The sequence below is a fragment of the Phocoena sinus genome, chromosome 2, assembly GCF_008692025.1.
Source record: "Phocoena sinus isolate mPhoSin1 chromosome 2, mPhoSin1.pri, whole genome shotgun sequence".
NCBI classification, from domain to species: Eukaryota; Metazoa; Chordata; class Mammalia; order Artiodactyla; family Phocoenidae; genus Phocoena; species Phocoena sinus.
The window spans coordinates 167,744,743-167,758,898 of record NC_045764.1 but is presented as its reverse complement, the minus strand read 5'-3'; the positions used below and the strand labels follow the sequence as shown (position 1 = coordinate 167,758,898).

Genomic DNA, 14,156 nt, shown 5'->3' with positions numbered 1-14,156 from the left:
TTTGCCATCCACCTCCAGTCCAACCTCCACCTCCCACCCCACACCCGGGTCTCAGTTTCACCCTCTGTAAAATGGGAGGCTGGACACACTGATCTCCAGACCCCGCCCGGCATTACCTTTACTCTTAGCTTGGCCAAGTCCTCCAGAAGCGCACGACAATTAGATAATTTCACTGTGTTATTTTCTGGGACTCTAGGCAACGTCCAGTCACGTTCCCACATTTCTGCCATTTCCCCTTGGTTCGGCAAAGGACCAGTGGAGACCAGCTGTGACCTGCCAGAGATACCAGCCCATCTGGCCAGTGGCCCCAGGCAGTCCCTTTCACTGTTTTTCCCGTGCTTGGGCATGTTACGGCTGTTAGGGAGCATTTGTTGGCCATGGCTGTGGTCCAGGCTGAGGCCCCGGCCCCCGCCTTTGACCAGCACCTCAACAGAGCGAGGTCAGGCCTCCTGAGCCTGCACAAATAGAAATTAGGAGGCAATTAGCCCCCCCGGGTGTGTGAATTTCCTTTTGAGGTTTGAGAGGCAGATTTTAAGCAAACACAGCGTCACTAACCATAATAATACTTTCCACTGAGATCCTAACGGGAGGTCCCTGGCATCACATTTCTAAGAAGGCAGAAGCCCCAGGAGCCCAAGAGCCAGGAGGCAAAGAGGTGCGGGAATGGGCCTGGTGGCACCTGCTTGCCCTGCCATGGCCACTTCCTTGGAGCCCACACAAGGTCACCTGTCAGCCGGGAATGTGTGGGTTAGGGTCTGTAATCACATCAGTGGCAAGAGCTTGGCAGGTGGCAGGGATCTAGGGGAAGACAGCAAGTACAAGGGGTCAGGATTCCTGCGGTCAAGCCCTAGAACTGCTTTATGGCCCTTGATCAGTCACTTCATCCCTCTGAGCCCCGCCTATTACAAAGAAGGCCACAGATCCACTCTGGCTACCTCCACAGCCTGCAGTGAAGATAAAATGGGGCAGGCAAGTAATGTGTTGTGAAGAATGTAAAACCCTGTGACATAGCAGCTGTCTCCTGACTGCCACACAAGAAGCAGAGGAGCGGTTAAGAGTGCGCTCCTCACTCTAGGGGGAATCAGACTAGCTGGGTTCAAATCCTGGCTCCATCACCTACTGGCTGTGTGTCCCTGGGCTTCTCTTTCCTCATCTGTAAATGAGGTTAATGCTAGTACACATCTCATAGGGCTGTTGGGAGGATGTAACAGATTAGCGTAGGTTAAGGGCTGAGAATAGTCCCTGATTCACCAGAAGAGAGCAGAGTCAGGGCTGGCAGCAATCTCCAGCCTCAGCCACAGCTGGTCAACCCTCTCCAAGCCACAGGCAGGGCAGAGAGCCTGGGAGAGGCTAGAGTCAGCCTTCAGGGGAAGAGGCTTTGAGACTCCCAGGACCAGGGAGGCGACCTCATGGTCACTGAGGACTAACTGGGGTCTGGGGCAGGAGAGGCTGGGGCCAGACAGACTTGTCCCCTCCTGTCCCCCAGGACCTGGTGGCTCCACCAAGGCCTCAGGGCAGCAAGACAGAGATGCAGGACAGCTCAGCCCTGGAGTCAGAGGAGGGTATAAATCCTGGTTTGTGTCTCCCGATGTATGGCCTGGGCAAGCCCCCTAACCGCTCTGAGCATTGAGTTTTCTCATCTGGATAAAAGGGAATGACAAGACATACTTTATGGGGTGTTGTAAAGATTAAACCGAATAGTGTTTGTAAAGCCTTTGGATGTCTCCTGGCACATAGTGAGCCCTTGGATATGGCTGTCCCTGCCCGCCCACGCCTACCCACACCCCCAGCCTACCTAGGCAGGGCAGGGTCTAGCTCCATGCTTCACGATGTGGCTCTACTGCCTCCTGAAGATAGTAGCCCAGACAGTCATTAGGTTTGGGGGCCTTCTAATGGATTCCTTCAGATAACTGAGCTGGGAATGGGCAACACTCCTTCGCCTGAAATAAGTCGGCAAGAGATTCTTCAAACCACAGGCCAGTCTGGCTGAGGTTTTTAAGGACTCGGGCTTTGGAGGCTAAGGGTTGTGGGTTTGAAGCCCAGCTCCACTCATTACTGGCTCTGTGATTCTGATAAGGTGGTGGAAGCTCTCTGAGCCTCAAGTTTCCTTATCTGTAAAGCAGACCCAGTCTCCCCCAAGTGGTAATTGTGAGAACGGCTGTCTCCGCGGCGCCCCCTGCTGGTGGGTCCGTGCCTCCTCACTCAGTGGTTGCGAGTGGCCGAGCCTGGCCCCTCCGCTCCCCCCGGGCGCGGGTCCGGCCCAGAGGTGCGGGCCGCCCCGTGACCCGCGCGTGCCCGCCCCGCCCGCAGGATCGTGCAGATGTTGCTGCCGGTGACCAGCCGCACGCGCGTGCGCCGTAGCGGCATCAGCCCGCTGCACCTGGCCGCCGAGCGCAACAACGACGAGGTGCTCGAAGCTCTGCTGAGCGCGCGCTTCGACGTGAACGCGCCCCTGGCGCCCGAGCGCGCGCGCCTCTACGAGGACCGGCGGAGCTCAGCGCTGTACTTCGCGGTGGTCAACAACAACGTGTACGCCACCGAGCTGCTGCTGCTCGCCGGCGCCGACCCCAACCGCGACGTCATCAATCCCCTGCTGGTGGCCATCCGCCACGGCTGCCTGCGCACCATGCAGCTGCTGCTGGACCACGGCGCCAACATCGACGCCTACATCGCCACGCATCCCACCGCCTTCCCCGCCACCATCATGTTCTCCATGAAGTGCCTGTCGCTGCTCAAGTTCCTCATGGACCTCGGCTGCAACGGCGAGCCCTGCTTCTCGTGCCTGTACGGCAACGGCCCGCACCCGCCCGCCCCGTCGTCCTCCAACAGGTTCAACAACGCGCCCGGCTCGAACAAGGCGCCAGGCGTGGTCCAGGTAGGAAGGCGCGTGTGGGGGAGTGCGGCCAGGGCCAGTGCGCTCCGGAGGCTGGGGGGACTAGTGGTTCACTCGCTCCCGAGGCTGTGTGCACCGGAGGCGGGGTGCAGTACACTAGGGAGGCAGCAGAAGATGATGGTCAGCAGGATTTGGAGGCAGCGTGAACTCACGGTCAGTGCGCTTTGGAGGGAGTGTAAGCTAGTATTTAGCGCTCTTCGGAGGCAGCAGAACCCGGTGTTAGCATGCTTTAGAGGCAGCAGAACTTAGTGGTTCACGTGAGCGATTAAGGCCTTTCTTTGGTCTGCAGTTTTTGGGGAAGGAACAATGGAGCAGGGGATTGGTGAGGAACACTGCAAAACTGAGGGGTTCATCGCCCCCAGCAAACCTACACCTGGAATATGAGGTTGATTGACCAGGATCCGGGTGGAGGTGAGAGCAGGCTGGTACAAGGTCAGGTGAGGTGCAGAAAGTCAGTGACCCCAGCGGCAAGACCTGTCCATGGTGATGACTTAAATAAGCCAGAATGTAAAATGAAAAGGAAATTAGAAACACCCTCCTCTTGGAGATATTAACAATGGCTAATGGCCATCACTTATGGGCTATCCTCTGTGTGCAGAGAAGTTTATGTTTATATTACCTTAATTCTCATTAAAAAAACCCTTGAAGTTGGTGTCATATACCCATTTTCTAGACAAGGACGTTGAGGCTTAGGGAGGTGACGTGACTTGCCCAAGTTGCCCACCTCCCGCTTTTGGCAGCAGTAGGCCTGTGTTGAGAGAAGGGTGTGGATGTGGAGAACTGGATTCTACCCTGGGCGTGCCCAGTGTCTGTCCTCAGACGTGTCCCCTGCCCTCACTGGCCGCAGTTTCCCACCTGTAGGATGAGCTTGCCGAGGCAGTGCCCTTGGTCCTGGGTGTCCCAGCACTGGTGTGTGCTCCCTTTCAGTTCTGCGAGATCCTGTCTGCCCCGGAGGTGAGCCGCTGGGCAGGGCCCATCATCGACGTCCTCCTGGACTACGTGGGCAACGTGCAGCTCTGCTCCCGGCTGAAGGAGCACATTGACAGCTTCGAGGACTGGGCTGTCATCAAGGAGAAAGCAGGTAGGGGCTGTCACTGCTGCGGCCGGCAGCTCACCCTGCCTGACTGAGGCCGGGACTCGGGGCCTGTGACTGTTACTGACATTTGATGAGCACCTTCTCGTGCCAGCCTCTGTGCTGCGTGTCACATCCAGTGGCTCCGTGATTCCTCGTTTTGTAAGTGAGGAGCCTGACCCTCACACTGTCACTTGGCGAGCGTCTCACCACTAGTTAGTGGCAGAGCTGGGCTTCAAACCCAGGTTTGATCGACCCCAACATCCCGCCACTAAATCTCTCTAGGATGCTTTAAACAAAAACTCCGGCTCCCCGCGGGGTATCAGGACCTTTAGAGTAAGTCGCCCAGGATTATGGGCCACTGGGAAGCAGGGTGGTGGGGTGGAGGAGGGAGTTATGGGCTAGGGCATCTCAAACTGCAAAGTGCACACGAAGCACCTGAGCATCTTGTTTAAAGATGCAGAGTCTGACTCAGCAGGTCTGGGAAGGGGCCTAAAAGTCTTCATTTCAGCATGCTCCCGGGTGGTGCCAGTGCTGTCAGGTCACCGGTCTAGGGGCCAGGCCCCCGGAGCTCTGGAACCAGGGGCTTGCTGGGTGACCGTGGGCAGGACTTCCCTCTGGACCTCGGTATCCCTGTCTGAACAGAGCAGGTTGGCAGGCTCAATGTCCAGCCCCATCCAGCTCTGCCAGCTTGGGGTGTCTGCAGGGCCGGGTGTGTACCTGGCACGGTGAGGTGGGCTTTGGCCACGGTCCAGCAGCTGTTTGCAGTGTAGATGGAGCAGCCTAGCTGAGTCAGGCCAAGAATTCCTGTCAGAAATTATGGGCAGGTGAGGCGTCAGAGCCAGTTGAACTGGGTGCTGCAGCCGATGCTGAGGAGATGCCTGCCCCGAGGCAATCCAGCTGCCCCAGGGCTTTCTCTGGCGCTAGGGGGCACAGTCCTGTCTCTGACCCAAGTGCTTGTCAATCACGTAGGACAGAGGCTGACCCACAGAAAGTTATTATTATCCCACCATTGCTGCTGCTGTCCCCAGGTGCAGACGCTGCCTCGTTACCTGTCCAGTTGTCCCACAGCCCAGTGCCCCAACTCTGACTTGCCAGGTTCTCCTTGATCCCTGTGCCCCTTTGAACCCACACTTGCCGTAGGATTTTCCATTTGCACAAATGCCTGGGAGCTCTTGAATTGAGGCCCTTAATAAAGTTACTGGGCTGGCGAAAGTGGGGAGGAGGAGGGGGCGGAGGACGGGGGGAGGGTGGGATGGACTTGCCCACTCACTGGGAACTCTAGATGCTCAATAAACAAACGTTCCTTGAATTAATGAATAATTGGTTGCCATCACCGTGACTGGCCACTAGAGGCCACTAGAGAATAGAGCGGTCCTTGCTTAGATGTCGTCCCACCTCTCACTGTCCCCTCCTCAAGCCCTGCCTGGGAAGGGTAATTTCCAACTAAACTGTGTCCATGGGAAAAAAATATGCTGAACCCTTTAGTGTGCTACAAACATTTATTAACAGGAAGAACAAATAGTTCTTAACCAATACTTCTTCCGGTTACTTTAAAGCCCACCCTCCATCTGCGAAACACTTTCCCACGTGCGTTTTCATTTAATGCTGTGACATTGACATCAGAGACTCCAAAGCCAGCCAGGATACCAGCCCTGGTGGCCCTGTGTCCTTTGCCTACCCAGTGGCCTTTTGCCTCCCCACAAGCTCAGACTTCATTCAGCCGAGAGCAGGGCTGAGCACCCCAGAGGGCAGCCTCTGTCCTGAGATCAGAGGGCAGCGGAAGTGTCAGCAGGGCCGTGATGGGGCAGCTAGTGAGACAGCCCTGCAGCTGGCTGGCCTCCCCCCACTCCCCCCTCATTCCTGCTGCACCCTGATCTTCCCTGAGTGGCGGTGGCCTCTTTGGCTTGGCACTGCTACTTCCCCTGCCTGGAATGCCCTGCCTCCCTCCCTCACCATGCAGATTCCTACCCACCCATCAGGACCCTGCTCAGTTGCGCCATCTGGTGCGGAAGCCTTTCCCCAAAGCTCCTGAGTGGGTACCCCTGCATCTCTGGCCCGAGCACGGGGCCAGCCACAGTGAAGGGGTCAGCATGTGTTTGTTGAATGAATGAATGGCATTCTTTGATTCAGCAAATACCTACCCTGTTCCCAGGGCTGAAATGAATTACTAGATGCATCAGGCCCTGCTCTTACCTCTCTCTCCCGCTCCCCCTGCCCCCGAGGTGAGAAAACTCCACTGAATGAGGTATCCCGGGGGCCTCCTGGAGGAGGTAGCACGGTAGGATTCTGGGACCTGCTGGAAGCTGCCCAGTCCCTGCCCCTTGACCCTGACTTCTCTGCACCCCCCAGAGCCCAGAGCTGAATTCCATGCATGGAGGCACTTAAGAGGTCATATTTGCTAAGGCTGTGGGGAGGGGCGGGCTCTGGGCTGGTGTGTAGAGGAGGGGGCACAGGACAAAGGAAATGCCAGTTCTAGTCCCAGGTGTGATCCCCGCTAAGCCCTCACCTGTAAAATGGGTTTGGTACCTGCCCTACTACTTCCCTAGGCTGTGCAGACGAATGCGGGGTGACGTCTTTTCAGTTGGCAGGGGTTGGGGTTATGGAGCATGGGGGTAGTCCAGACACCCGCTCTCTTAGCCAGCTACGTGGGTTGGCTACTTCCCACAAACCAGGGGTCACAGATGCAAACCCTCTGCCGGTTGCAAATGGCGAATCAGCATCTCTCTCTCCTTTTTCCAGAACCTCCAAGACCCCTGGCTCACCTTTGCCGGCTGCAAGTTCGAAAAGCCATTGGGAAATACCGTATAAAACTCTTGGACACGTTGCCACTCCCAGGCAGGCTGATTAGATACCTGAAATATGAGAACACCCAGTAACCGGGGCACGTGGAGGAGGAGTGGTTCCTCAGACTGCTTCACTGAGTGTCAGGACAGCAGTGGCCCCAAATCCGAGGGGACCTGGTGACAGACGAGGCTGTGGGCTGCCTCCGTTTCAGCGGGGGTAGTGCCGTGATCTCACCGGTCTCTGGGCCAGAGCTTTGCCCAGGGCAGAGGACAGAATGTGTCAAGTAGGAGAAGAACCATGTTTGTTTTCAAATGGACGAGGAGATCCCCGACCTTCTCTGCCATCAGGGATGGCAGAAGGCTCCATTCCTGGGGCCAGGAGATGGGACCAGGGCAGAACTTGGGGTGGTCTGGGGAAGGCAGGGGCCAGCAGGGAAGCCCTGGCGCCACCTCTGGGCTGTGGCTGGAGAGCTTTCGGGGGTGAGTCTGTCTTTCCCAGACAGCCTTGCGGCAGAGTGTCCCTGTGCCCCTCCCCCTTTGCTCTGGGAAACTCTCCACTTGACTCTGAGCTCTCTCCCCAAAGGTGTGGCCCAGGGGAGTGGGGCGGGGAGACCTCGGTCCCAGAGGGCTTCCTTAGGTACAATAAATGTTGCACAGATGGTGCCCTGCCTGGTGAAGTCCCTTTTGCCAGACCCCTCCGGGGCCTCAGGTCCTTAGCCCAGCTCCTGGCAGGAGTAGGGGAGGAGCAGGTGCTGGGACAGGGCACATGGACCCCTGATAATGTCACTTTGGTTTGGGCTTCTGAAAGGCCCAAGGGAATGTGTCCTTCATTCACCAGAAGAGACCTGACAGCCCCAGGAGAGGGGGCAGCTTCCTGCCCTGTGGTTGGAGTAGCCAAGGTTGGCTTTTCTCTCCCGGTTCAGTTGTCACGGAACCTGGAGCTTCATCACAAACAGGGTCTCAGATCCTACAAGTCTCCTGACACCTGGGCTTGTCCTATACACGTGTCCCCTGGCACTGTCTTCACGTCTTACCCGTTTTGCTACAAAAGCTGAGATACTGGGAAAAACCATTCAAATACCGGCTCCTGTGAGCAAACGCTGGAGGGATGGACATCGTCAGCCCTTGCAAAGGCACCACACTTGAGAGACAGGAAGCCTCGTGCCCCCCATTGCATCCTTCTGTCCTCACGTGGGTGCGGGAGGAGTCCGGCAGGAGCTGCGAGCCCATTTGGGATGGTGCAGGTGAGAGAGCTGAGGTCTGGCCCGGCTATAGTGCTTTCTCGCCGTCTGTGTCCCGCTCGGCTCGCGGAGATTGCCTTGTTTCCATGGAAGTCCCAGTGACTCATAGGCGCTGCCTTCCCTGACTGGTTAAAGCCACTCAGGTGACACCAGAGCAGGTGACCTTCCTCAGAGTCTGCTCCGGCCCCCGCCCCAGGAGAGGCTTCAGCGAGGTCAGACGGAGTTTCTGGCTTTTGGCAAACAAGCAGCTGGGCAGGTTCTGGGAGCACTGGTCCCAGGCTGGCTCTGCTGTCGGCTCACTCCTCTGGGGCCTCAGGTTGCCATCCTTGTGGCCCCTGGTGGCCTTGCTGGCTCTGACACGCTGGCTTGCCATGGAACCAGTAAGTCCCAGTGTCTTCCTGAAGAGGATGAGTCTGACAAATGACACCTCCCAGCCAGGAGTCAGAGGGGACTAGGCCACATCTTGCCCACTCCCTCCTGGTACAGGAGGGAAAACAGGCCCAGAGAGGGGAAGGGACTTGCCTGGGTACACACAGCAAATCCCCGGGATTCCAGCCCAGCAGTGCTTGGCTAGAGTCCCATGCTGTCTTGCTTCAGAGATCCTGAGGAAATATCGAAGGAAACCTGCGTCCTCCCAGACTGGGGATGTTCAACCCCAGGGTCCCAGGGGAAGGGGCCAAGGCGGGCTCAGTGCATAGCCAGCGGAAAGCCCTGACTGAAGAATGCCTTTGCTGACCTGGGAGCCAGAGGGGGTGGCAGTCAATGATGGGACAGAGAAGAAAGGTGCTGTTTGGGGGCATTTGGGGTGGGGCTGGGTATCAGGCAAAACTCTCAAACCTACAGCACTTCTCAGGTCGCCTTATGTCCTAGAGGGTCCTAACAGGCAGGGGCCACAGGCATTGGGCAGGATGGGGACGCTGGTCTGAGGGAGGTCTCCCCTGGAGGAGGTGAGTCTTGAGGAGGTGGTGGGAGATGTGGGAAGGGAGAGCTCAGCCCCTGGATTCAGCATCAGCACCGTTTATTTGTAGGATGTGGAGCCCGGCTTGGGAGGCACAGGAGTCGCCTTGGGTTCTTAGAATATTGATGTATGTCCATACCAGTCAGTCGCAGCCACTGGTCAGAGCCCCTCCACTCCAGTGCCTTGCCCAGCCCCGCACCTCCGAATCACCCAGCAGCTAAAGCGTAAATGCCCTGCTTCCCCCTGGGGGGTCGGTTCTGAGTGGTCAGTGCTCACACTGAGCCAGTGGTTCCGTTTTTTGACCATCTCTGCTGTCAAGAGGACTGTACAGACACCACTCCTGTGCTTATCCAGCTCCTGGGAAGACGTCAGCCTCAGAGGTGTCTAGCCAGCATCACCAAACAGTAAACGTCCTGACAAGTGTCTTCATTTCATGAGCAGGGGCACATTTGACCCAGTGCTGGAGATCTGAGCCTGTGAGCAGGAGATGAGTTCCTGGGTTTCATGTTGAGACAACACCATTCACTTCTTGGTTAGGGAAGCAGCTGCTCCTGCTACAGCGGCTGTTTTTTGTTTCTTTGTTTTTAATACTGAAGTTTTCCAAGTTGTGTTTTTCCCCAACTTGCTTCGACGTGGAAAATCACGGTGTCGGGCGCTTCTGTTGAGTGGCACCTTAGTAAAGGTTTCTGCTTCCAGACAAGGCTTTCAGAATTTGAATTAAGGCACTTCCAGGTATCTCCTGGGAAAGGTTGAGCCCCAGAGGAGCTGTGGGGACCCAGGCCCGGTGTACTCGAGCAGCACCCCAAGAAAACATGCCTCCCAGAGCTGAGCTCCTTCTCCGAAGGAGTGCGGGCGGCTGGATGACCCGGGCACCCGTCCCCGTGGGTTGCCCACTCTATAAACAACACTGAAATGTCGGTGTGGAAGGACCTACAGACACCGTCAGATAACTAGGAGAGGTGACTTTGGGTTGGTGCAGCTTTCCATCCTTTGTGAAGTACTAGAGTGCCCGGCACTCACAGCATCCCCACAGCTACCCACGTGGCAGGTCTATTTTCAATCACAGTTTTTGGATGAGGACTTCTGGCACAGAGAGGGTAAGTAACTTGCCCAAGGTCACACAGCTAGCTGGTGGCAGGGCCCAGATTAGAGCTTTTAACACCCTGCTGTACAAGGTGGAGGGGCCGAGCCTCATCACAGTGGGTCCTGCAGGGCCTCTGTAATGATGTGCAGGTGGGGAGAGAAGGGGACATGCCTCCTCCAGGCCCCCTCTCTGTTCTTTAAAACCAGAGTGGCCTGAGGCAAGGGCTCTGGCTGAGGACTCCCCACCGCATGAGCCAGAGAATAACTCAGGACAACCCTGCCGGCATCACGTGGCCTCATGGCTCTGACGTCCTCTGAGACCATCAGGCAGAAACCGCCAGAAACCCACCGGCTTCCCGGTGAAGCTGCCCCTCCATGTGGACGCCCCTCTCCAGGGGAATCCTGGAGTAAAAACAGGCAGGGTAGCAAGGGCCCTTAGCAATCACTAATCCTGGGACCTTGTGTTAGGAAGGATTCTGAGGCCATATCCGGGCCCCAACAGAGAGAGTATGTGACCAGTTGATGATACTTGCCTCGGACTCAGAAGTGGTGGGTGTATCTGTTTTCTATCTTTGATCTAGTCCCTGCTTTACAGAGGAGGAAACTGAGGCACGGAGCGGGCATTAGCTTGTTCAACAGTATGCTGTTGATTTGGGAGCCGTAGTCCCCAACCAGGCTGGTCCCCTGCACCTGTCCCGGTCGTGAGAACTGTGTTTTGATGAAATGAGCCGCTTAGCGCCCATGGCAGCCCCTACGCTCTCAGCCACGGAGCCACGCCACACACAGCAGCACAGATCCTGGGCCAGTGTGAGGTGCGGGCCAGAGCACTGCCCCACCGACTGAGGTCTGCACAGGCATGTGGGTGATCCCTCGGGCTCTGGCTCTGCCGGCCCCCCACCTCCCAAGGCTGCTGGTTTGGGCACTATTGGGGCCAAACCAAGGGCCACTCCCCGCCACCAGTGCCCGCCTCTGTGCATTGTCACAGGCAGAGGCCCTCATCATTCCATTGGCAGGACACCTAGGGTGTGCCAGGGACTGCATCGGGCCCGGGAAGAGAGCCATTGGCAGGTAACCTAGGAATTTGAATGAGCTAGACATCATGATGGTGATGGTTTTGCCCATGCACATAGAACCAAAGACTATGTTGAAAAAAGGAGCAATTTGGTCAAACAGCCAGTTGTTTTGTCCACAAGGGGCTCTGCTCCTGCTTGGTCTTGGCCCAGTCTCTGCCCTGAGGCTGTGATTGGAGTGGAAGGTACTGCAGAGGGAACCATTCTCATCCCACCCCTCATCCTGCAGGTGGGGCAGAGAGGCCCCAAGAGGAAGGCTCCAGCCCCACATCGCATGGCAGAGCCAGGAGCACAGGTCCCCCTGCCCTGGTCCCAGCCTCCCTATTCTCTAGAGCAGTTTGGACCCTCTGGGTAGCCACACCTTCCCCGCTCTGTTCTCTGGCGTGGGGAATCAGAGACTCCTTTCCCGTGAACTGTCTCCACCCTCCTTCCTTGGAATTGAGCGGTTGGGCCCCAGTGCCCATCCCCAGACATCACAGAGGTCTCTAGGCCACTCCAGGCTTCCCCCACAGCCTCTGTAGGTGGCCCTCCATCTGGGCCAGCTAGCATGTCCTAGGCCTGGGGACCATTCAACTTCATGGACCCAAGATGTGAAAACTGCAAAAGAAATGTCTTTATTCTTTTAGCCGTCTTAATATTTACAAAGAACAAGAAGAACAGAACTGAGATTGGCTTCCACAGTGGGTGGTAGATGCACAGGTGCGTAACTCTGGCTTTTGGAACGGCTGGCAGGCCAGAGCGACGCCCCGCCGACTGAGGTCTGCACAGGCCTGCAGGTGATCTGTCGGGCTCTGGCCCGGGTGGAGAGGGGCCGGCCGAGCCCGGCTCCACCGCTCCCAAGGCTGCAAGGGCTGGCTGGGCAACTGCCTGAGAAGCCCCTGCCCCGATCCTGCCCTCCCCCTCCCCCCCACACACAAAGGGAAGGCTCTCAAGAGGCTACACCACTGCCCAGCCCACTGCTCACCAGGAGAGCTCCCGGGGTCTCCAACACCCCTGCAGGCCAGCGGTGGGGACCAAGGCCCTCCCAGCCCGGCTAGAGGTAGCCAAAGACGTTGAAGATGGGCGGGGGCATGGCCGGCTTGGTGGGAATAGGCTTCAGAACCACGGGTCTGTACACTTTCTGCCCGGGGCCTTCCACATCCTTGCAGAAGTGGGCCAGCTCGCCGGGGGCAGCCGAGCTTTTCCGCCAGAGGCCCAGGCTGGGGAGTGGGCTCTGAGGCAAGGCCCCTGGAGGGCCTGGGTAGATGGGCTGTCCATGGTACTGGAAGGGGCAGCAGCTCCAGGCATTGACACGGCCCACCAGGGAGACCCCAGGCATCTTGAGTGGCTCCTTTTCAGCGGGTGCCCTTGGGGATGCGGGCACTGGGGCTGTCTCGGGCCCCAGGGGCTCCAAGCCCTTGCAGTGTTTCTTACCCTCATAGGGAGGTCCCTCCCTGGGGCCCAGTCCCCCCTCCAACCCCACGGGGTAGCTTTGGGTGGGCCGTGGCTCTTCCCAGAAGGAAGCCGGCAGCTGTCTTTTCCTCATGGGCACCTGGCCAGGCCTGGCAGCTTCTGGATCCGGCCCGTGTAAGGTCTGCTCCTTAGAGAGACATTCCTCCCTGTAGGGGTTCCCCAACGCCTTCTCCTTGCAGCACCCACCCCCGCCGGGGCTGGAACTGTGGCCAGAATCGAGGGGCAGCCTCCCAGGCCGGTCCTCGGACCCCCTTTTCAGGTGAGGCTCGGCCCCTCTGCCGGGGAGGCCCCGCGGGAGCCGGGAATACTTCTGGGAGAAGCGTTTGAGCTGCTTCTGCAGGTACTTGCGGTGGTCCACCGAGCGGCGGCAGGGTGCAGACTTGTCCAGGGCTGCCTTGATGTCACTGGATGCCAGGTTCACAAAGTTCAGCAGCATCTTCACGTCGCTGTCGGATGCCATCACCAGGGGACCGCTGCACGGGGCTTTCCATGAAGAGGGCAGCTCTGCAGGCAGCTGGCGGCTCCAGGGAAGGGCACGGAGCTGACCTGGAGGGACACAGCAGCCATTGGAGTCTCTCTGAGCAACCATACTCAGCCCTCCCCAGAGGCCACATGTTTGCAGACAGTGGTGCTCACCGCAACACCCCTCAGCCCTGGACAGAGTCCTGGGTCGTGGGACGCTCATTCAGGCCTCTAAGCATTCCCAGCACATCTGCGATGCACAAACACGTTTCGTCTTCTTGGGTCTGTTGCCCTGCACACGCAGCCGAGGCTCAGAGAGGTCGGGCGACTTGCCCAAGGCGACCCAGCCACAAGTGGCATTGCTGGGGCTGGAGCCCACTGTGTCTCCCACATACCACGCCGCCGGCATCCACAACCTGCCAGCAAGGTTTTCATTCTCTGAGCCGAGGCAACCGCTCCACTTTAAGGCGAGGCCAAGCCCCCTGTCTCCCCGGCGGTGCCCTCCTCCTCCCACCCCCGCCCCCAGCCCTGCTAGCATCCACCCCCCTCCTCAGTCCCCACGCTCCACCCACAGTTCTCACGCAGGACAGGCAGGACCCCCGTCTGGCACTCAAGCCGAGGCCTGCCTGGCAGGCTGATCGCAGGCTGTGGGCAGCAGGGACTCCCCCGTAGGAGCATCTGCAGCAATTTCATGCCTCCTCGGCCGCCGCCCGCAGCACCTCGCCCCTCCCCCAGACCCCAGCCTGCCCCACGTCCCCACGCAGTGGGGCCTGAGACGCCTGCACCTCCACACTGACCGAGGGTGCGGGGCCCCGGGCCCCGCCGAGGCGGCCCGGCAGGTTCCCCGCCGCAGACCTGGACCAGGCCCGGCGCGGCCGGCGAGCTCCGTGGTCCGGCTGGAGGCAGTTGTGCAGCCCTCGAGCGGGCTGAATGGAGGACGAGTCCCCGGAGCTGGGGGGCCCCTCAGGCCAATCAGGAGCGCCTCTCCAGATACAAAGCATCCCAATCAGGCGGCAGCGCCCCGTTCCCACATTCTTTGCCGTCACAAATTGTCACCATGGGGACCATCACAAAAAAGACAGCTCCCAAATGCAATCATTTCCCGGTAAATTTCTACCCTTCAGCCCGCTCTCCTTCTC

At 58.3% G+C, this 14,156-nt stretch overlaps 2 protein-coding genes across 6 annotated transcripts in view; one reads left to right on the top strand and one right to left on the bottom strand.

Annotated features, from left to right (window-relative positions):
- ASB2 (ankyrin repeat and SOCS box containing 2) overlaps nucleotides 1-7,411 on the top strand; it is a 43,135-nt gene extending 35,724 nt beyond the window's left edge. For 4 of the 5 annotated variants that reach the window (XM_032624927.1, XM_032624929.1, XM_032624928.1 and 1 more), the window contains 3 exons: nucleotides 2,311-2,875; nucleotides 3,821-3,974; nucleotides 6,708-7,382. In XM_032624927.1, the coding sequence (XP_032480818.1) occupies nucleotides 2,311-2,875; nucleotides 3,821-3,974; nucleotides 6,708-6,844 (856 nt within the window). In that variant the 3' untranslated portion in view covers nucleotides 6,845-7,382. Of the gene's footprint in view, nucleotides 1-2,310; nucleotides 2,876-3,820; nucleotides 3,975-6,707 lie in introns of all 5 variants that reach the window. The other variant, XM_032624926.1, reaches the window with a different exon arrangement.
- Nucleotides 7,412-11,697: 4,286 nt separating this feature from the next.
- Nucleotides 11,698-13,920, bottom strand: FAM181A (family with sequence similarity 181 member A). The gene is made up of 2 exons (XM_032624735.1): nucleotides 13,815-13,920; nucleotides 11,698-13,101 (listed from the first exon to the last, which is right to left on the bottom strand). Exon 2 carries the CDS (start codon nucleotides 13,013-13,015, stop codon nucleotides 12,137-12,139), a length of 879 nt encoding a protein of 292 aa, XP_032480626.1. The 5' UTR covers nucleotides 13,016-13,101; nucleotides 13,815-13,920; the 3' UTR covers nucleotides 11,698-12,136.
- Between the last annotated feature and the right edge of the window lie 236 nt (nucleotides 13,921-14,156).

Bases quoted from the DNA above. Each gene is read 5' to 3' on its own strand.
- FAM181A (XM_032624735.1), bottom strand. From the start codon at position 13,015: ATGGCATCCGACAGCGACGTGAAGATGCTGCTGAACTTTGTGAACCTG.